Raw genomic sequence first — 20,845 nt, forward strand, 5'->3', positions numbered from 1 at the left:
AGCTTCTCTGGTTGCAGAGTATGGGCTTAGGTGCCCTGTTGCATATGGGATCTTAGTTCCCTGACCAGGGATCAAATCTGTGTCCCCTGCATTGAAAGGTGGATTCTTAACCACTGGACCCCCAGGGAAGTCTGGTAAATTATTGTTAGTAATCGAAAATGTTCCAAAATGCGGGTGCCCTGGGGAAACAGATCAAATTTTACACCTTTACCCAGAAGTTTTTTAAAGTTGCCTTTACAACCTTCACCCCAGACCCTGTTTCCCTTGGGCTCCTAGGAAGCATTCCAGAAGCCCACCGTGGCCTGTGTTCTAGACAGTTAGGTACATTCATTGTGCTGTTGTAGTTTTGTACCGTGAGCAGGCACCATGCAGTGACTCCTGGGCTTGGTGAAGATTTACTGCCCACTGGAGAGATCTCTGGAGTCACTCCAGCCAGACACAGTTGTAACAGCTGCTCTAGGGAAGCCTTCTGGGGAGGGTGGGGATGGGCAGTGACAGGTAAATCCTTCCTGAAGAGTAGGAGAAAGCCTGAACGTGCCAGAGTAGCCTGAGGGAGTCTGGCAAATGGACTGTCTGGTCAGCTTCCCTGGGGACCTGGGGTTTAGACAGGAGGAGGAGCTGTGGGCAGAGCCCTAGAGAGCTCCGCTTACTGAGTGCCGAGTGCTCCTAAGAGGTGCTGGGAGCACCGGCGAGCCATCCGGGGAACCCAGCCCAGGCTGGAGTTGAGCCTGCTGGCTGGTGGGATAGGGCATGCTGGGTCAGCTGTCCCACTTGTTTGACTGTATCTGTGTCTGGCCAGGATGCTGGTTTGGGGTCCGCTTGTGAGGAAAGCCCCGGGGGTCACTGGTGCTGTGGAGCAGGTCTGAAGTGAACCCTCATTGGGTCTAGGTCCTTGATTTTTAATACTCTTTTGATGTGTTAGTTCATTCATGCAGTGAACTCTTTCCATACCATGTCTGATGGTAGAGGTGAGTGGACTGCAGTGAACTTGGCATATGATCCCCTGATATAGGGAAGGGAGGCAACCGCAGGAGAAACACCAGTGCTGTGAGAGCCGAGAACAGGGTGCCTGACCTTCCTTGGAACTTGTGGCAGGCTTCCCAGAGGAAGTTCTCTTTAAGCTGAAACCTGAAGGAGGGGTGTGGGTGAACAGGTTTGGGGCCCAGGGAACAGATGGCCCAGCGTGTTTCCAAGGCCTGAAGCAGGCAGGCAGGCAGGTGTGTGGACTGGAGGCTGGGGCAGTAGTGGGAGGTGATGCTGGAGAGGCAGATGGGTCAAGACCCTATAGATCACATGTAGCCCCATGGATCCCAGCTGTTAGATGGAGAACTGTGGAGAACCCAGGAGGACTCTGGCCGTGATCAGGGTATCGGAGTGTGGAGAATGAATTGAAGGGACAGTGGGGGCTGGGGATGGGGAGGAGCATTGGGGAGAGGTGCTCTGGGAGGTGTGCTGGTCACGTGTCAGCTCCAGGAGAGCCTTTGATCTGCGTGAGCACCCAAGCTACCGTGTGTAGTGGAGGAGCCCAAGGGCCCTGTGTGACGACGGGATGGCTGTGCATCCGTCCTGGGAGAGGGCCTGGGCCTGAACGTGGTCATGCGTACACTGGGGCCTGCCCTCTCTGGTCTTCTGTCTGGGTGGGTTTTCCCTGGAAGCGTGTGTATGCGGGCATGCGCAGCCTGTCTGCTCCGTGGCACCTGTGCAGCCAGGTCTCTGTCTCTGCCAGGAGCAGCTGTACAAGATGCAGCACTGGCAGCCGGTGTACCCTCCGCCGTCCCACCCGCAGCGCACCTTCTACCCGCACCACCCCCAGATGCTGGGCTTCGACCCCAGGTGGATGATGATGCCCTCCTACATGGACCCACGGATCCCGCCCACTCGGACCCCAGTGGATTTCTACCCCTCGGCCCTGCATCCCTCAGGTAAGCACCAAGGTGCAGTGAAGGCCAGGGTATGTGGTGTGGGCAAGGGCGTTGCCTTGGGAGGTAGACAGACCCCACCTGGATTCCAGTCTGGCCTCTGTGCAAGTCACATATCCAGTCTGAGTTATAACCTCCTTGTTTGCAAAATGAGGGTGTAATAGTACCTCCTACAAAGAATTGTTAGGAAGAGACTAAGATTATGAATCATAAATTGTCTTTGTTAATTTTCATATCTCTGCTCCATTCTTGAGTGTTCTTTATGTTCTCTCTTTTCCTTGATTAGTCTTTCCCAAGGTTTGTCAAATGCCATTTTTTTAATGCCATTTTTTAAAAAGTATCTTTTGAGGTTCTTAATTCCTGTCTTTTATTTGGTTTTTATTTCATTAATTTCTGTCCCCCCCATTATTTCCACTGAAATTATTTTGTTCTTTTTCCGATTATGTTGGATGCTTAATTAGATCACTAGTTCCTGAGTTTTCTGATGTATTTACGTCTCACCTGAGTTTATGAGCCATTGAGTTTTAAAATAACATTTTTATTACTGTACAGTTTTAAATATTAGTCTGATTTTGAGTGATTTTTAATGGTATATTGTAAAATTTCCAAATACAGAGTTTTAATATCATCCATATGTTGTTAATTTCTACTGTGGCTGCCTTTTGGTCATATATCATGGTCTGTATGATATAGACGAGCAGTCAAAATTTTTTTCCATTAATACCAGATAATAAATATTTTAGTCTTTGAACTGCTACTCCAGTTTTGCTGTTGTAGAACAAAAACAGCTATAGACAATAGTAAGTGAATGGGTGTGGTTGCTTTTCAGTAAAACTTTATTTTTAACAAGTGGCAGATCAAACTTCACTCAGGGGCTTGAAAAGAAGTATTCTCCTATTGGACATGGTCCATTCAAGTGTGCTTGCTGACTGTGCTGTATGAAGATCTATCATCACAGTCTTTTTACCCCTTTGATCAGTTTCTAGAGGTGTGTGAACATTTTCCACCGTGATTGTGGATTTATCAAATCTTGTAAATGTGTCAGTTTTTGGTTTACCTATCTGGAAGCATGTAGGCTTGGGGTGACTGCATCCTGTTTCTTGTATTTTCGCATCGCACCTTTGTTTCTTGTGTTTTCTACCTTTAACAGATCTGATGATAATTTCATTCCAGTTTTCTTTTGATTAGTATTTGTGTGGTATCTTTCTACCCCAACTTTTTATTGTCAGCCTGAGCCCTTTGTGGAGGAGAATATCTTTGTATGTTTAAGATGTGTCTGGTTTTACCCACATTGAGTGGGTAAAACTGTGACTGTAGTTACCAAAGTTGTTCCCTTTAGATTGGGGGCATAGGTGTCAAGTTTTCCGATTCCTTTTGTTTTCCTTCTGCATTCTGTTTCTACTGTGAGTGGTTAGGTTAAATTCTAACACGCACCCTTGACTTAACAAAGGCTAATCAGATTACCCTGAACCTGAGCTCTAATTCAGGAGTCTTTTAATTTTTCCCTGGAATTTTAATTCTTCCCTTGTTTTGATGCTTGCGAAATTATTATCTTTGTTGTTTTATTCAATCTATGCTTGTTCAGATCTGTCTATATGTTTACTAGTGTCTTTGCTGCTTATCCTTCCATCTGAGCTCCATTTATTTTTTCAGAACATACATTTTGTCAAGGCCTCTACGAAAGTTTTTTGGCGATACATATTCTTCACATGGGGCTTCCCAGGTGGCACTAGTGGTAAAGAATTTGCCTGCCAGTGCAGGAGACATGGGTTCCAAACCTGGGTCTAGAAGATCCCCTGGAAGAGAAAATGGTACCCCACCTCAGTATTCTTGCCTGTGAAATCCCATAGACAGAGGAACCTGACTGGCTACAGTCCATGGGTTACAAAGAGTTCAACGCAACTGAGCACTATTTTTCATCTATGGCAGCCTTTCTCTTAAACGATAGTGTAGCTGGGTATAGAACTCTAAGTTTGCAGTTACTTTCTTTTAGGACTGTGAAGATAGTATTCCTTTTCTTCTGGCTCCTGTGTCTGGTTTGTGTTGCTTTAAGATCTCTTTGTCTTTGGTCTCCTGTAGTTCTTTCTCAAAATGCTGTGTCTAGGTATATATCTATATCTATCCTTACTTTATTCTGCTTAAAACTCATAGTGCTCAAATCTAAGGTTGTATTGCTTTCATCACTTCTGGGAGTTTCTCTTCTAATTATCATGTTAACTATTTGCCTTTTTTCATTCTTTGTATCCTTTCTTCCTATGTCACCCACTTAGATTATTTGTACTGATTGTGCTGTACAAATGCCTGCATCATCATCATTCTTCTCACTTTGCCTCCAGGTCTCCTGAATACATGAGAGCTGATTTTTGTGGTACCTTCTGGGAAAATGCTTAGAATTATTCTCTAATTCCTTGTTCTCTCCAGCTGTGCCTAATCTGCTGTTTTTATTTTTTACTGTCCAGTGGGTTTTTAATTTCATGACTATTTTTATTACTAGACTTTTTCTCTCAAATCTTTTTTTTTTCCTGTGTTTTATATTTTTTGTGAGTTTTCAATTCCTTCTTATTTGCTTTTAATCATATAAACCGTAATTCTCTGGTGTTTAGCATTTTGATCTGTTTTCTGAAGTTCTTAGGGACGGTGCATGATCCTGTGGACTTGCTGTGGACTTGTCATGGTGGAATGCTTTCCTGGCAATGTTCTGGGAGTTTTGACTCATAAGTTCATTTCCAGCAGAGCTATTCTTACCTTGGGGATTTGGTGCAGCTTGATTTGAGAGTGTATCCCTCCAGGGTGGCTCTGTGTTTTCATCTGCCAGCCTAGAAATACCTTTATTGTAACTCAGGAAGTTTTTGGAGAATTCTAGGGGTGTAAATCTGAACTCCACTCTACTACCCCCAAGCCTGTGTGAAAGCTGGCATGTGGCCATGAATTCCTCACTGGGGACTGTTTTCCTTGACTTGACCCTGGCCGGGTCACTAGCTCAGTCATCTCCCTGTCCTAAAGAGTGTGAGGTTTTTCTGGTCTGCCTTGTAATTGAATGCATAGCCCTTTGAGGGTCTTTGTGTAAGCAGCACCTCAGCTGTAACTCTCTGCCTTGTGCAGAGAAACCCCATCTCTTGTTGGGGGGTGAGGGGGTGGTATTTAGGAGCACAGCTGTAGGTTACTACATCTGACAGATGTGTCCCTGGGTCCCCTCTCAGGAGCCCTGGCTCGTGCCTCTGGCCCATGGCTCTTGCCCATGGCTGTGGTTTCCGCTCCCTGGGGGTTTCCTGGTTTGGGGGAGCAGAGCTCTGCAAGTGAAATGTGTAACATGTTTTGTGAAGCGTTTTTGTGATAGGAGGTTTCTTCAGGTGATATGAGCTGCCATATTGCCAAAAATAGTTCTGTGTAGTGCTCAGCAGTTCTGCCTACCTTGTGATCAATACTTAGTAAACGGGGTGTAATTTTAGGATTCCAGAGAGGGTCCTTGACCACATGACTCAGACTACCTTTGTGCCGGAGTCGTATATTGGTAACCTTTGGACAAAGCATCCACAGCTGAAAGAAAGTATAAAATCACTAGCCTGATGCAGAATCATTTTCCTGATCAGATTATCTCAGCTTGAAAAATGGGCACAAAAAAAACTGGCCCAGTAATTAGCTTTGTGAAATATTTGAAAAATCAGATCCTCTTTTCTACACAGACTCTGGCCCAATGGGAGGCCTTTAATGTCATCTACAGCATCCCATCTGGTAGAAGTGGACAGAGGGGCCCTAATGAGGGGGTGCCGTCTCCCAGGCTGGTTTGTATCTCATTGGACCAAGATGTCAGCTTATCCCTGTCTCCTCGGGCCAGTTAAGAGTTGAGTGTCATCTGTGTGTCCCCTTCTTCCCTTCCCTGGAGAGAATGTGGATTATCACTATAAGCTCAGGGGCAGAAACAAGCAGAACTGAAATCCAGAGCCCTTTCTGAATCTTGCAGGGTTTGGAAGCAGGCAGACTCTGGCTCCTTGGTGCGTGTAGGCTTCCTGGAGCATAGCCCATCTTCCCTGTGTCTGTGCAGGAGACCCTTGTCATCTCCCGCTGCTGGCTGCCTGGCCCCTTAGCTTTCTGCCGCCAGACATGAGCTCTCTAGTTGGTTGTGTCCTGTTTCCATTTGCCAGTTTTTCATATCCTTCAACATAGGCGCTGTTCATCAGGAACTAAGATTGGACCTCCAGGGTCTTTGAACAGGCCTTTCAGATGGCGTGCCTGTGTGCTTTCAGAGGTTCTGTGATCAGATGACGTGAAGCAGGTGGGATGCTGCATCCGCGTGATAGTCGGGGCAGCTTGTCTCCTCTGGGCCTGTAGGCGACCCATGGCTTGCTGAACGAGGTGACCGATTAGCTGTTTGCCTTCTTCAGGATTGATGAAACCCATAATGCCCCCGGATTCCCTCAGTGGGACTGGCTGTCGCTCTGAGGACCAGAGCTGTGTGCCCCCGCTGCCAGAAAGGAAGGTGACCGCCATTGACCCTGCCCCCGTGTGGAGCCCTGAGGGTTACATGGCGTTGCAGAGCAAGGGCTACTCGCTGCCCCATCCGAAATCCAGCGACAATATGGCCATGGACATGCATGTCAGGTGAGGCGACGCTTGGTCCTGCTGCCCTGCAGCTGAAGGAGGAATCTTGGTCCTCAGTGAGATGGGCTCTGGGAGGAGGCCCTGTCCCAGGAGACACCGCCCTCAGGGAAGGGGCTCCTTGGGAGGGACCAGTGTGCTCTGGGAAAGGAGAGTGAGATGAGGATGGCTGGGTGCTTTCATGTGAGAGGCTCCAATGGTGACTGAAGGCCCAGGAGGAATCCTGGGGTCAGAGGCAAATCCCACAGAACCTTGGGCCAGGGCCACGGGGTGGGGTTGAGCACATGTGTTATGACTCCTTCCTGTGAAAGTAAGGTGAGCTGGCTCTGCCAGCCCAGCACCCCAGACTCTTCTCGGACTTCCCGGCTCCAGCGTGTTTGAACCAGAGGATGCCCAGCTGTTCATGGAGTCCGCCAGCCACTGATCATCACTCTGGACTCCAGGGGCTGCCACCAGCCCATGGCCCAGCATCTTTGAGGCCCATTTAAAGATAGAGCGAATGTTCGTGCCTATGTTTTTTTCTTTTCCTTTTTAAAAAAAAAAAAATTTTTTTTTTTAAACTGTGTTCAGCGTGGAAACCAGGAACCAGGCTCCAATCACATTGACTGATTTTTCTGGTTCCTTTTCAGGAGTGAAAGCTCTTACTCTGCCTCCCCCGGAAGGTCAGGGGGCGTGAGTGCCCAGCGCGAGCTCCTTGAGGAGAGAGGGCAGGAGTACTTGAGCGCTTCTGACAAGAAGGCCCCAGCAGACTGTGACTCCCGTGTCTCCTCTCAGAGAGTAGGCCAGGAGCTTTTGTTTCCACCCCAAGAAAATGGGCAGGAAGCAGGCACTCCTGGGAGTCACACCCCAAACCTCAGGTGCTCCCCACTGGAGCCCGACTTTGCCCCCACGGAGAAAAAGCTCGAGTATGGTGACTGGGATGTGAACCACCAGTCAAAGGTTGCCAACCCAGACGCTGCGGTTGAGAAGGAGGTACCGCGGGAGGAGCCACCCTTCAGCGTCTCCTCCTGGGAGAAGGAAGGGAGCCCGAGCAAGCCGCCGGCTCTGGAGCCCGAGTGGACGCCAGAAGCCCGGGGCACTGGCAGCCAGCACCCGGAGCAGACCAGCAGGACCCGTAGGTCCGGCCCCATCAAGAAACCTGTCCTGAAGGCCCTCAAGGTGGAGGACAAGGAGAAGGAGCTCGAGAAAGTAAAGCCGGAGCTGGCAGAGGGCAGCACCCGCCTGGCCCGGGAGCCAGGGCCTGTCCATGAAGTGGCTGAGGACGAGGACCAAGAGAACGACCCCGCACTGGCCAATGCGGCCCCGGCCACCTCGGAGGACCAGGGCTTAGCCCGTGCCAGCTTGGGCCGTGAGGCCAGCCGTCCTGAGGAGGACAACAAGCCGGATGGGGCCCCGGAGGCCAGACCCTCCAGGGAGGCCAGCCACACACCCCCGACCAAGAGGAATAACTGGATCTTTATTGATGAGGAGCAAGCCTTTGGGGGCCGGGGGCCAGCCCGGGGCCGAGGCCGCGGGTTCCGAGAGTTCACCTTCCGCGGGCGGCCCACCGGTAGTGGCCTGTGTGGCGGGGGCGTCCTTGGGGCACGCGGCCTCTACAGCGGCAGCCAGAGGAGTAGCCGGGGCCGGGGGCCGCGGGAGTTTGGGCCGCCGGATGACTTCCCCCGGGCCAAGCCCCGGCGGAGGATTGCCAGTGAGACCCACAGCGAGGGCTCTGAGTATGAGGAGCTCCCCAAGCGGCGGCGGCAGCGAGGCACTGAGCCTGGGGATGAGGGTGCGCTCCCGGAGCGGGAGGAGGCCACGGGAAGGAAGGGCGACTTCAGGGAGTCCTGGCGGTCCGGCAGGATGCACCCTGAGGACCATGGTGGGCCTGAGGCCAAGAACCGAGGTCCCCGGGCCTTCGGGCGTGCCCTGCCCCCGCGTCTGAGCAACTGTGCATATGGCCGGAGAACCTTCGTGGCCAAGGAGGTGGCCCCTTGGCCCAGCCGGGGTCCTGGCGCCTCCTGGCAGGAGTCTGGCGCCTCTGACGCATGTGGAGCCCGGCGGCCCTTAGACAGAGACTACATCCCAGACGCCTACAGACGCCCCGATGCCTTGGGCTCCCGGGGCTTCGAGGATGGCCGCCTGGAGGACCGGAGGGCCTTCTTCCAAGATGACCACGCCGCAGAGTCCGAAAACGCAGAGAACCGGCCCTTCCGGCGAAGGCGGCCTCCGCGCCAGGACAAGCCGCCCCGCTTCCGGCGCCTCCGGCAGGAACGGGAGGCCCTGGGCCTGTGGGGGCCGGAGGACGAGCCACCTCTGGCAGCCGGCCAGTGGCCAGGCCGTCCTAGACCCTGCCCCGGGGACAGGAGCAGCGCCTCAGGCCGCAGGTCCCCTGAGCTCGCCTATCAGAACTCCTCCGACCACGCCAACGAGGAGTGGGAGACGGCCTCCGAGAGCAGTGACTTCAGCGAGAGGCGGGAGCGGCGGGCCGGCTCCGAGCTGGACCCCCAGGCTGATGGCAGCCCCTCTGGGGTGAGCGCAGGCGAGAAGAAGGAGCTGGCCAAGCGGAGCTTCTCGGGCCAGAGACCCCTGGTGGACAGGCAGAGCCGGAAGCTGGAGCCGGGAGGGTTTGGGGAGAAGTCTGTTAGGCCAGGTGGCGGTGACACTTCTCCCCGCTATGAGAGTCATCAGAACGGGACGCCTCTGAAAGCCAAAAGGTAAACCAGAAGCAGAGTCCCGGGTTCTTTTTTATTGTTATGCTTCTGTTAGCCGGTGTTTCCGGCAGCACCTCACGCATGCTGTCCCGCCGTATGTCAGGGCCCCGACTCCTTCCCCCTCGTTGTGTTCCAGGGTGACTGCCAGGGTGTGTGAGCACCTCCGTCATTGGCTCTCACCCTGCTGTCTGCTTCTCTTGTGGTGTGTTGTTGTTGCTTCAGAACCAAGACTAGAGGCCCCATCCAGTAGTCCCCTGCAGTGGCTGTCCCAGTACCACTCCATGGTTCAATCTCCTTATGTTTCCTTGGAGTCCACCCAAGGGGCCACCAGCACAGGGTTGGGATCACTCCCTGTGTGTGGCACCTGGTGAGCACTGGTCTGTTCCCCAGACTCCTCGGCCCCCGAGTGTGTGCCAGGCAGTTTCTTCGCTGGGGCACTGCTGGCCTCCTGGCCCTGCAGAGAGATCTTCCCTGAGTGCCTTTGCTTTTCCACAAAAGACAAGCAACCCTATCCCAGGGATTACCCCCCACACTTGATGATAGCCAGGTAGCAAGCAGGGGCTGTGAGTGACTCCCAAGGCCCAAAGGGCACCTCTCCGGACTCGGAGGCGTTGGGGTGGGTATCCTGTGCTCAGTGTCTGCTTGCTGCCCACAGCTGGCCTGGGATCAGGGTAGGGGCAGAGCCTGTGCAACCTGCATCCCTGATGTGGCTCCGGCTCCGCCCAGGTGCCAAGGAAGACAATTATCCCGCCTCCCGGCCGCCTCAAGAGTTCAGGGCACATAGGCTTGGCCTGTAGTTCACTCGTATCTCTGAACAAGGCGCCACAGGAGAATGTGGATTCTTGTCAGTGTGGGTCTAGAGGAGCTTTCTAGGCCCCAGATGCCAAGACCTGGCTTTCCTTCTGGTTTCTGCCCCAGAGGACTGGCAGTGGAGCGAGGCCTGGGCTCCCTCTGCAGCCCAGTTCTAAGCCTTGCCCCTTATCTCTTTTCTGGAGCCCTACAGGGTATGGTAGGCAAAGGGAAAGGACAGGAGTACTAGCTGGGGGAGGGGGTGAGCACAGAGCAGCTTTCCCAGGTGCTTTGCTGGAGCAGTGGTCTGGGGCAGCCTCCCCACGGGCTCGCGACAGCGTGTAACCAGCCACCCCTTCTGCTGGGTCGAGGGGACAGCAGGAGGAAATGACGGAGATGAGGGCTGAGCTTGGTTGTGTGCTGGGCATGTATGTGGTTTCTCCTTCTTGGGCCACTTCTGAGCTGATGAGATCCTCCTTCCTCTCTAGGTCCCCAGACGAGGCCTTGCCTGGAGGTCTTGGCTGCGGCAGTGGGAGCGGCCATTACACGCTGGAGCGGGCAGCCCATGCTGCCTCTGACGTCACCGAAGCCTCCTGTGAGAAGGCAGAGAAGGAGGCCAAGCTGGCCGCCCAGAGGTCAGGCGAGCAGGGAGAGACCATGAAACCATTTGACCTGAACTACGGACGTGAGTGTCAGCTCACATCTTCAGGGGAAGAAGGAGCCAGGCAAAATGGCAGGGGGATGGGTCATGGCCACCACCATGGGTTGCTGAGTTTGCCCTTTCACTGAATATCTTAGGTTCTGGGCACGTACTGGGTTAAGAGCAAAACAGGAGGGATTCCTGCCCTCGTGTTGCTCACAGCCCTGCTGCACTCCTGTAACAGCCCTGCAGCGTCTGTTTTAAAAATGGGAAGCTGAGCCCCAGAGAAGCTGAGTGGTTTGTCTAGGGTCACACAGCTGGTTAGGAGTGGAGCTGGGACTTAGGTGTGTGTGTCTCTGAGGTCTGTTTTCTTAACTGTGACCTGTTTGGTTTGAGATAACAGTGCATTGCAGGGTTGTGAGAAGGGTGTAGAAATCCTCACTGGGTTTCCTAGACCCTGGTAATGGTGAATATGCTGAGGCCCAAGCCAGCTAAGCGCCTGGCCTTTTGAGCTGACTCAGTGCTTAGTTATCAGGTGTCCGTAGGGTTTGGTTATCCTTAGCTTTCAGTAAATGGAACCATTGCCCTTCCTTGTGAATCTTGGTTCAGACGCCATCATTGAAAATTGCGGATCCAGCCCTGGGGAGGAGAGTGAGGTGGGCTCTCTGGTGGGCGAAGGCTTCATTGAGGTCCTGACCAAGAAGCAGCGCCGCCTGCTGGAGGAGGAGAGGAGAAAGAAGGAGCAAGCCGTGCAGGTACGGGACGCGCTGTGACGCAGGGACACCTGTAGCCTATGGCGGCAGAGTGTTCTGAATTCGGCCCGGGCTGGGAGAGGAAGAAGGGCATACTTGTAAGCAGGCACTGCCTCCCAGGGCCCACTGTCGCTGTGCCCGTGGGGTAGATGGTGTGATTTCCCTGCTCTCAGAGGGTAACTGATCCTTGGTGACACCAGCTGAAATGGGCTGAGCAGGACCTCTGTCAGCTCCTGAATCCAGCCTGCTCCTACTGTGATCTCAGGTCTCAGCCCACTGGGCACTTGCAGGTGTGGTGTCGTCAGCACTGCAGTTCCCGCGTGGTTGAGGTCTTAACCGACGGTTGGTGAATCTCTGGAGCAGTTTCCGGGTGTGGTTTTGGAGCCCACGGTCGTCTTCCGGGGGGGACTCATTTTTCAGGTCTGCCATCGAGGCTGGACCCTATCACCCTCTTCTCCGTAGGTTCCTGTCAAAGGCCGAAGTCTCTCCTCTCGAATTCCTCCTCGGTTTGCAAAGAAGCAGAACAACCTGTGCCTGGAGCAGGGTGATGGGCCTGTGCCCGGCAGCAGCCTGGGCACCGAGATCTGGGAGAGCGGCAGCCAGGGTAGGAGCTTGTGTTTGGACCCCGAGGCTCGGGCCGCCTCCCAGGCTTGGGGCCCTTCTCAGGGAGGATTCTGCCCTGGGGCCACGAGCACAGGCACAGCACTGACTGTCTCCTGGCTTCCTCTGCCGAGTCTGCGGTAAAGCCTTCTGAGCACCACGTGCCACTGCAGCCTCTGAGCAGATGTAAGAGTCTCCCTGCCTGAAGCATGGTGGCGAGCAGAGCATTCTGCATCCAGTGACGGGAGTGGGCCCCACCTCGCCTGGCTGAGGTCGCCCAGGAGTTGGTTTGACTGTTGCCCATGTCAGTTATCCTTCCTTCTTACTTGAGGGAGAGCAGTAGACAACTATTTGGAGAACAGGAGTCCATAGCTTTCCCATCCGTGCTGTGCGCCCTTTCCTTGCCAGAAGGAGGTTTCTGTCAACTCCTCCCCAAATGCTGTCTTAGACTTGAAACCAGACTAGGGTGGCCCTTAATTTATAGAAAATCTGTTTCCCTGAAGTTAAAAGAATTTCCTATCCAGTGGTATTTTTCTGGTAATCTTTCATTTTAAAATACAAAACCATATAAGCAGATTGTTCTTGAGTTCCTGCTCTGGGCAAGGCCCTGCAGGCCGGGCAGCGGGAACTGGTGGGATCACCATTGCTAGCTCTTTATTCAGAGCAGCCAAGGCTTCCAGAGCCACATGACAGACACCCAAGAGCCTGGGTTCTGAGCCTGATGCTCTTAATTTTACCACACGGCCTGTCGTCATGCTTGATTAAAACCTTGAGTGTAACACATTTCCATGTAATAATGGGAAATTGTTAACTCTGACTGAAAGTAAAATAGCCTTTTAGTAAATTTTGGTATCAGTCAGTTTGGTTTTGTGAGAGTGGTGGGTGTCGCAGCGTAAATGTCCAAAAACACGTACCCCCCAGGTTGGTCAAGCAGGGCGGACCAACTCAGGTCGCCCTTGGCTATCAAGGCTTTCCCTCCTGGCTTGTGCAGTGTCTCGTGGTTGCTCAGACCAGGGATGTGTGGATGGCTTCAGAAGGGCCCTGGGTCTTGGGAAAGAGCTTGGGAGGTTTTGTGCACACAGACAGGATCTGTGACTTTTGTTGGATTCTTAAGAATGATTGAGCTAACAACAGTTGAGTAATAATCAGCTTGACTCGTTCAAAGACTTGTAGAGAGATGCCAATTTGTAGAAATAAATAGTTGGCTTTTGTGAAAAAAGCTTTACCACAGCAGAGGTAGTGATACAGAGTTCTAATCCCTATGAGTGAGAAGTTGCTGGTGTGTTTACCTGGAGCTCATCGTCCATGAAATCTCGGGAACCTCGTTTATGGAGATGTTTCTGGGGATGTTGGGAAGTTGAGTGAAGGTGTCAGACTGAGGAGGGAGGTGGCTTGGAGAGTTTGTGTGCGCTGCCTGTGGTCGTGTTTCTGGCTTGGTGGTCCCTCTTTGATGTCCTGACTCTGTCTTCCTCCTCGGCAGCCCTCCCCCTTCAGGCCTCGACCAGTGACTCCTGGACCAAAGCTGCCACTGCCTTCACCAGCGCTGAGCCTGGCTCTGCTGAGGTGAGTGGCCCCCAGGCACCAAGCGTGTGCTCACAGTCCAGGGCCGTCACAGCCTCCCGCCCAGGCTCTCCCTGGCCAGGCAGTGAGCCTGGCCCATTGCTGGTCTCCAGTCTTGCTTTCAGGTGTGTGGGAGGGAGAAAGAGGGGATGGCAAGGGAGTACCCACCCTGGGTCCTCGGCGTCTGGCCATGCTTACAGTGCAGGGGCCCACATGTACCGGAGATCACGGGCTTGGGCCAGGAGACACGTCATGCCCCAGGTCTCACTCTGCGGGACTCAGGTGCTGACTGGCCGTGTGTCCTGCACAGCAGGGCTTTAAGAGCAGCCAGGGAGACAGCGGTGTTGACCTGAGCGCCGAGTCCCGAGAGTCCTCAGCGACCTCCTCGCAGCGCAGCTCTCCATATGGCACCCTGAAGCCCGAGGAGGCAAGCGGGCCCGGCCTGGAGCCCAAGGCCGATGGCCACAAGGAGCAGACTCAAAAGCAGTCAGAGCCAAAGGTAACCTGGAGCCTGGCTCTCAGGGGCCAGGCTAGGCAGAAGGGCTGGTGTCTTTTGTTTTCTTTTCCGGCTCTCGGTTCCTTGGAAGCTAGAGGTCAGGGTCACTCCAGGCTCTGTGTCTCAGCCTCTTTGCTTTTCTGTCAAGGATTCAGAACAAGGCTCAGGACAGAGCAAGGAGCACAGACCAGGACCCATTGGCAATGAGCGCTCTCTGAAAAACAGAAAGGGCTCCGAGGGGGCTGAACGGCTGCAGGGGGCTGTGGTTCCCCCTGTTAACGGGGTGGAGATTCACGTGGACTCTGTGCTGCCGGTGCCACCCATTGAATTTGGAGTCAATCCGAAGGTGAGGCTTGAAGTGTTTCTTATACCCGCCTCCCCAACCCCCGTTTTTGGTGCTTGGAGAGGAAGGAGGGGCCTTTCCTGGAGGAGCAGGGTGGTAGGTGCTGGCAGCACTCCAAGGGATGTTGTGGGGTGGCAGCGTGGGTGAAGAGCTGTGTGGGCTGGTCCCGTCTCCCTGCCAATGCCAGGCAGGCTCTCAGACCACGCAGGAAGCCAGGCAGAGAAGGGGATGGCCGCCTTGCTTGGGGGCTGTCGGGGAACAGCTGGCTGTTCTGTTCACGTGGTGAATACTGCTTATTTATTTCTGTGGCTGTGCTAGGTCTTAGTTGCATCACATGGAGTCTTTGATCTTCGTTGTGGCACATGGGCTCTAGTTCCCTGACCAGGGACTGAATCCGGGACCCCTGCATTGGGATCCCAGAGTCTTAGCCCCTGGACCACCAGGGGAGTCCCGTACTGGGTGTTTTGAGTTGCTGAGGCTATGGGTCTACTTCATGTGTGTCTCTGCCAGAAGGTGAGCCAAGGTGATTTCTGTGGGCTTTATTCCCCCTTTTTTTTCCCCTAGGACTCGGATTTCAGCTTGCAGCCTGGCTCTGCCTCTGGTCCTGCGGGGAATCCAGTTGTCAAGCTTCAGGACGCATTGGCCAGTAACGTAAGTCTATGCTTCTCCCACCTAGCTCGGTTTGTGTCTTGGTGCCGTTTCTAGTTACACGCCCGTGGCAAGTTGTTCCATGCCCTGGTTTTGTGAACTTAAAGTGGAGTGGTGTCACTCCTAAGGTCTAGTGTATTTGGCACTTTGTGATTCCAACCTTTCCCGGTTCCACGGTCACACACGTTTGAGAATGCTGTGGTAAATAAACAAGTTTCTTTACTCTTCAGTTTCTCAGAAATCCTGTGACCTGCAGGTGGGTGGTGGGCACGGCAGGAAGTGGGTCTAGCGCTGTATTTCTGACCATATTTCTAGGGCCTCTTTTCACGGTTTGGGGGAAGGGGCTGAGACAGGAACTGGGACCCCCACGCCGTGCAGTGTGGCCTGCGTGCAGGCCGCCAGCCGGGCTTCTGTTGCCGAAACATGGCAGCCCTGCTGGAAGGCTGGGTCCAGGCAGGAGGGGTGTGGCTCCCCCACCTGCAGGGGTCCCACCGTGTTCTTCCCTCCAGGCCGGGCTGGCCCCCAGCATCCCCATCCTGCGGCGGGACCACCACATCCAGAGGGCCATCGGCCTCTCCCACATGTCCTTCCCTACCGCCGACCTCACTCTGAAGGTAACTCGGGGCCCAGCTTGTGAGGGGGCAAGAGCAAGCAGACCCCACCCCAGCACACCCCCTCCCCGCACCCCAGGGCTTAGCTTTGTGCCGCCCCCTGCCTTCCGGGTGGTAACTTCCATCTCCCCCCACCTTCTTGCTTCCAAAGATGGAGTCTGCGCGCAAGGCTTGGGAAAACTCGCCCAGCTTGCCGGAGCAGAGCTCGCCAGGAGGCGCCGGCTCAGGCCTGCAGCCCCCATCCTCCGGGGGGACCTCCAGTGGGGTCAGCTATAGCTCCTTTGGCGGCGTCTCCATGCCCCCCGTGCCAGTGGCCTCGGTCGCACCTTCTGCATCCCTTCCAGGTACCTCTCCCCTGGTCCAGCTCAGGGATGCTTCTCCATCCCCTCGAGGGAAACACAGGGTTCGTAGCCCTGAGCACGGCCCCGCCTTGACCTAAGGAGTGTGTTCCTGGCTGGGGGCCACGGGTTCCTGTGTGCTCTGGTCTCTGGCACTTGTTGCTCTTGGCTTCCAACCTTGGGAGGCGACAGGACTCTGTGACCTCGGCAGGGCTCTCTCACCTCCTGGAGAGAGGCCCCAGCAGAGAGACTGTCGCAGGAACAGCTGTCTGAGCCTTTCCCCCTCCTCTGTGAAATAGCACAGGGTCGTGATGGCCAGGTGTGGGGTCACCATGCTGATGAGATGAGCTCATACCTGGGAAGGGTTTTGTATCAGCTGAGCCTCAATAAGTGGGAGCCAGTTTTACCCCAGTTGTCGCTGTCCTTGTCACAGCGTCAGTGCCCAAAGGAGCCCGTGGGGATTCAGGGGGCCCAGCTGCCAGCGTCTCAGTGATGCGATTCCAATAGATCCTTCTGACCCTCCACTGTGGACTCAATAGCAGGGAGATGAAGAGGAACGCGACTGAGAGACCATGGCAGCCTCCTTTACGACCGAGCCCTTCCTGGGTGTGCGGGGCGGTGGGCGAGAAGGGAGGCCGGCTGCAGTGGCCCCTTCCCCAGGCTGCACAGGCGCCCAGGGCCAGCTCTGCCACGTTCCCTCCCCCACTGCTTCGCGGGACCTTCTGGGACAGTGAGACTTGATCCTGTTCCCCTGCCTCGAATTCTGTTTCCAGGCAGCCACCTGCCACCTCTCTACCTGGATGGCCATGTGTTTGCAAGTCAGCCCCGACTGGTTCCTCAGACCATACCTCAGCAGCAGAGTTTCCAACAGGTGATGCCGGCGAGACAGGCGACCCAGGGGCATGGGGGAGGGCGCAGCACGGGGCGTGATTGGCTGCTTCACGTGCCCGTTCACGGCCTGTCTCGTGTTCTGCACCCTCACGTTACAGCAGCCAGGCATTGTTTACTGAGTGAGCACGTGAGAGCCGAGGAGGAGGGACAGAGCCGAGTGCTCTGGACCACTTAGCTTTCCTTTCCTGACGCTCTCCTTCCTGCACCCTAGCCGGGGAATTCACTGAAATGGAATTCTCTTTGGTAATCAGGTATCCTTCTGATGAAGAGAAGAAAGGCCTAGACTCCCAGGCATGGATGCGTTAGAAAGAGGTAGTTGTAGAAGTGAGCAGGTGTCTGTGTTCACGCACAGTGGGCACACTGCTGTGCTGCCAGGGGCCGCGTGTGGGAGTGTCCTCCTGAAGCTGGTGCTGGGCCTTCCACGGGGGGTCCTGTGCCTGCAGAAACCAGGGCAAAGCGCCGCCCCAGGGGCAGAGGACATGGCCCGTCCTGGTCTTTTCAGAGCGTATTCTTAAACATGATGTCGTTTGGTTCTGCAAGGTCTCGTAACTGGGTCATACCGCACGTATTTCTCTGTCCGTGGCCTTTTCCAGCCACTGTTTGGTTTCTGAACCTGCCTCTGTTGGTCGTGGAGCTCGGGCTCGTTCGTCCCGCTGTGCAGGGTCTAGCGTAGGGATGGTTGTGCTGGTTTGGGGTTGCTGCCAGTTCTTTGCTCGCTCCCGAGAAGGAAGGAAGCACAGGCAGGCTGTGTTGAGTTCACGTTGAGGGCGGTGTTGGCTGCCCCAGGGAGAAGGACCGGGGTAGGGGTGCCGGTGGCGGGCTGTGAGAAGCAGCTTGCAGGGCAGGGCAGTGACCACCCGCCTCCTGTCTGCAGGCTGCCGCTGCCCAGCAAATCCCAATTTCCCTTCACACGTCTCTACAAGCTCAAGCCCAGCTGGGACTGAGGGGCGGGCTGCCCGTCTCCCAGTCTCAGGAGATCTTCAGCTCCTTACAGCCCTTCAGGTGAGATGCCTAGGTGGGGCTGGTCCCTTGGCCACCGGTTGCTGTGCGCATGTCCGAGCAGGCTGGGAGCTGGGGAGTGAGCTGTGCCGTGGGAGAGGCCGTGGGCCCAGCCTTGTCTTTTGTCCCCGAGTCCTCCTGCCCCCTCCCTGCTCTCCCTCCTCGTTGCCTCCAGCCCGCGCGCTCAGCATGTCTGTCCTGTGCTTTTGGCATCACACAGGTTTTCCTGTGTCTCACACAGCCTGTACGTCTGCTTAATACGGCGATGTTCATACTGGGGTCCCTAGACTAGCAGCAGCAGCAGCGTCTAGGAGCTTGTTGTAAATGCAGGTTCTCAGGCCCCATCCCAGGCTTCTGAGTCAGAAACCCTGGGGCTGAGCCAAGAGCCCGCGTGGGAGCAAGCGCCCTGGGGTCTGAGGTGAACCAGCTGGTGCAGCCGGCCCAGCCGCGTGCCTGACCTGACCGTCTGTCTGGCTTTTGCAGGTCTCAGGTGTACATGCACCCCAGCCTGTCACCGCCCAGCACCATGATCCTCTCCGGAGGCACAGCCTTGAAGGCCCCCTACTCGGCGTTCCCAGGCATGCAGCCCCTGGAGATGGTGAAGCCCCAGTCCGGCTCGCCCTACCAGCCCATGAGTGGGAGCCAGGCCCTGGTCTACGAGGGCCCGCTCAGCCAGGCGGCTGGGCTTGGCGCCTCCCAGATGTTGGACTCCCAGCTCCCGCAGGTCAGGAATTCAGTCATGCCTGCTTCCAGGCCCCAGATCTCTTTTCTTCATGACCATTTTCCCCTGTATCTGCCTCTTGACGCGCCCTGGCTTCCGTGTGGCTTGTGGCTGCTGTGACTGGTGCCTGGGCTCAGGCCCGGGCCGGCTCCTCCACCCACCATGAACAGCCCCGAGACCTGGCTTCTCCTGCAGCCTCTCCCCTTACCCGGGCTCAGGGGTGCTGAGTGTCCTCTCTTGTGCTCACTTATGCTTCTAGACGCTCTAACCCTGGCCGTACCCCCACCCACCATATGCTGCAAGCGCCAGGCGACAGGATCTCTGGTTCCATGTCCTCCTGGCCCCTGGGCACCATTAGACTGTTCTGAGGGTCACTCCCTTCCTTTGGCCCCCGGATCAGTCTTCAGCTCCACTCCCGTGTGGTTCTCAGCAGGGCGGACGTCTCTGTGGATGACCCTCCCGCAGCCTCCTCACCCCCGGGGCTCTGCTCACCAGTCCAGGGTCTGGCCTAGTCCCTGCCCACAGCTGCACCTCTCCGGCTTAAGGGTCCTACCCGGTCACCACCTTGAATTTTTTCACCCCCTCCCTCTAGTGACCAACTACTTCCAATCACTTTTTAACACTGCCTCCTACTTCCCTACTCCTTGAGGGATGGGGTGCACCATGGCTTGTAGGATCTTAGTTCTCTGAACCTGTGTAGTCTGCAGTGGAAGTGTGGGGTCCTAACCACTGGACCACCGGGGAATTCCCCCCTCCTTGTCGTTTGTACTCAGCTTCCCACCCCCACCTCTGTGCTCACCCAGGTTAAACCCTGGTCTGTCTCTGCATGTGGATGGATTCAGGCTAAATAGAGACCCTCCAGACGGCCCTCCACAGACACAGGGTCCTCCCCACCCAACACACAGCCCCCTGCACGCACAGTTCCCGTTGGCTGGATTCAGACTGAATACAGATCTCTCCAGACAGCCCCCTGCACTCACACAGGGCCCTCCCCACCCGATGCACAGCCTCCCTGGACGCACAGTTCCTGGTGGTCTTGGTGCCTCGCCTCTTTATTGCCTTCTCCCCCACCTTGATGGTGCCTCCTATGTCCACAAAGAAATGTGAGTCGTAACCAGGAAGAGACCATCTACAAGCTCCCAGAACCACGGTTCTGAAGGCCAGGAGGAGCCCTGGGGCAAGGGCGGCAGCCGTCCTCACCCACCTGGGTGCTGCCCTAGCACGCGTTAGCGCCTGCCACCCTCGGCCGTGAGGGTCTTCCACCCTGCGGCCGCATCCCCAGGCAAACCTGTCTTCCTCTTTCTTCTAAAAAAGGAAACCCTCTAAGGACATTAGCCCACTCCACATTACTGAGCCTAACCTTCTTCATCCTCCTTCTCCTGCCCGGTCAGTAGCATCTAACCTAGGGGTCAGACTCGCTGGGCCGTGGGGACGCTGCCCCTGGTTCTCTGCCCTCCCTGAGGCCCTCCTCCTCCGTCTCCTCTGCCGTTTCCTCCTCGCCTCCCCTGGCAGTAAGTCACTGTGCCTCCTGGGCTCTGTCTAGACCTGTGCTTCTGAGCCTCATCCCAGCTCAGCTCTCCCTGGTTCTGTCTTCAGTCCAGACCTGTCTCTTGGACTTGAACTCAGACCCAGTGAGCTGCCTGCCATTTCTGCTCACAACTCACAGTATCTCAAACTTAAGGGAAACAAACTTCATGTCCAGCAGGGTCATCTTTGGGTTCCTGTTCCCCCCAATCCCCTATTGATGCTTAATCCCATTCCGTCAGCTGTACCTCTGAGAAGTATTCAGAGTCTGGGCCTTTCTCGCCCTGTCTACCCTGCTCCCACCCTCACCCCAATCAGGGCTCTACACAGGGTACGTGTGACTGCCACTCGTCTCAGTGATGCGATTCCAATAGATCCTTCTGACCCTCCACTGTGGACTCAATAGCAGGGAGATGAAGAGGAACGTGACTGAGAGACGACATGTGGTGACCCCCAGACCCTGCTCCTGAGGGTCTCCTGACCCACCTCCCTGCTCTCTCACACCTCGTTCCAGCCTTTAGGAGCATTCCCTTGGGCCTGGTGGTCCCCGACTCATCCTGTCATAACAGGCTTCAGAAGGATCCAAAGATGCTGGGAACCCTAAGCCCCAGACCCTGGTTGTTTTCCAGACCCTTTGGAGGCAAAGCGTAAAGGACTCCTGCCTTTTTGTGCCACAAAAGGGGACACAAAGATACCCTTGCTCTCCCGCTCTCCTCTCTGGGGGA

General features: G+C 55.2%; 1 protein-coding gene and 2 non-coding genes across 15 annotated transcripts in view; all 3 read left to right on the forward strand.

Annotated features, from left to right (window-relative positions):
• The window catches only part of PRRC2B (proline rich coiled-coil 2B), an 84,433-nt gene that overhangs the window by 54,269 nt on the left and 9,319 nt on the right, over positions 1-20,845 (forward strand). For 7 of the 13 annotated variants that reach the window (XM_070799438.1, XM_070799445.1, XM_070799440.1 and 4 more), the window contains 15 exons: positions 1,727-1,922; positions 6,302-6,518; positions 7,145-9,211; positions 10,486-10,682; positions 11,247-11,392; positions 11,852-11,993; positions 13,470-13,552; positions 13,860-14,048; positions 14,194-14,391; positions 14,953-15,039; positions 15,546-15,650; positions 15,799-15,991; positions 16,759-16,856; positions 17,751-17,878; positions 18,359-18,599. In XM_070799438.1, the coding sequence (XP_070655539.1) occupies positions 1,727-1,922; positions 6,302-6,518; positions 7,145-9,211; positions 10,486-10,682; positions 11,247-11,392; positions 11,852-11,993; positions 13,470-13,552; positions 13,860-14,048; positions 14,194-14,391; positions 14,953-15,039; positions 15,546-15,650; positions 15,799-15,991; positions 16,759-16,856; positions 17,751-17,878; positions 18,359-18,599 (4,287 nt within the window). Of the gene's footprint in view, positions 1-1,726; positions 1,923-6,301; positions 6,519-7,144; positions 9,212-10,485; positions 10,683-11,246; positions 11,393-11,851; positions 11,994-13,469; positions 13,553-13,859; positions 14,049-14,193; positions 14,392-14,952; positions 15,040-15,545; positions 15,651-15,798; positions 15,992-16,758; positions 16,857-17,127; positions 17,189-17,750; positions 17,881-18,358; positions 18,600-20,845 lie in introns of those variants that run through there. The other 6 variants (XM_070799441.1, XM_070799442.1, XM_070799446.1 and 3 more) reach the window with 4 other exon arrangements.
• Positions 16,470-16,555, forward strand: LOC139185992 (small nucleolar RNA SNORD62). Its single transcript, XR_011569570.1, has one exon. It is a non-coding gene; the product is annotated as a small nucleolar RNA SNORD62 (small nucleolar RNA).
• On the forward strand, positions 20,472-20,557 carry LOC139185991 (small nucleolar RNA SNORD62). The gene has a single exon (XR_011569569.1). It is a non-coding gene; the product is annotated as a small nucleolar RNA SNORD62 (small nucleolar RNA).

The sequence above is a fragment of the Bos indicus genome, chromosome 11 (assembly GCF_029378745.1).
Source record: "Bos indicus isolate NIAB-ARS_2022 breed Sahiwal x Tharparkar chromosome 11, NIAB-ARS_B.indTharparkar_mat_pri_1.0, whole genome shotgun sequence".
Lineage (NCBI taxonomy): Eukaryota > Metazoa > Chordata > Mammalia > Artiodactyla > Bovidae > Bos > Bos indicus.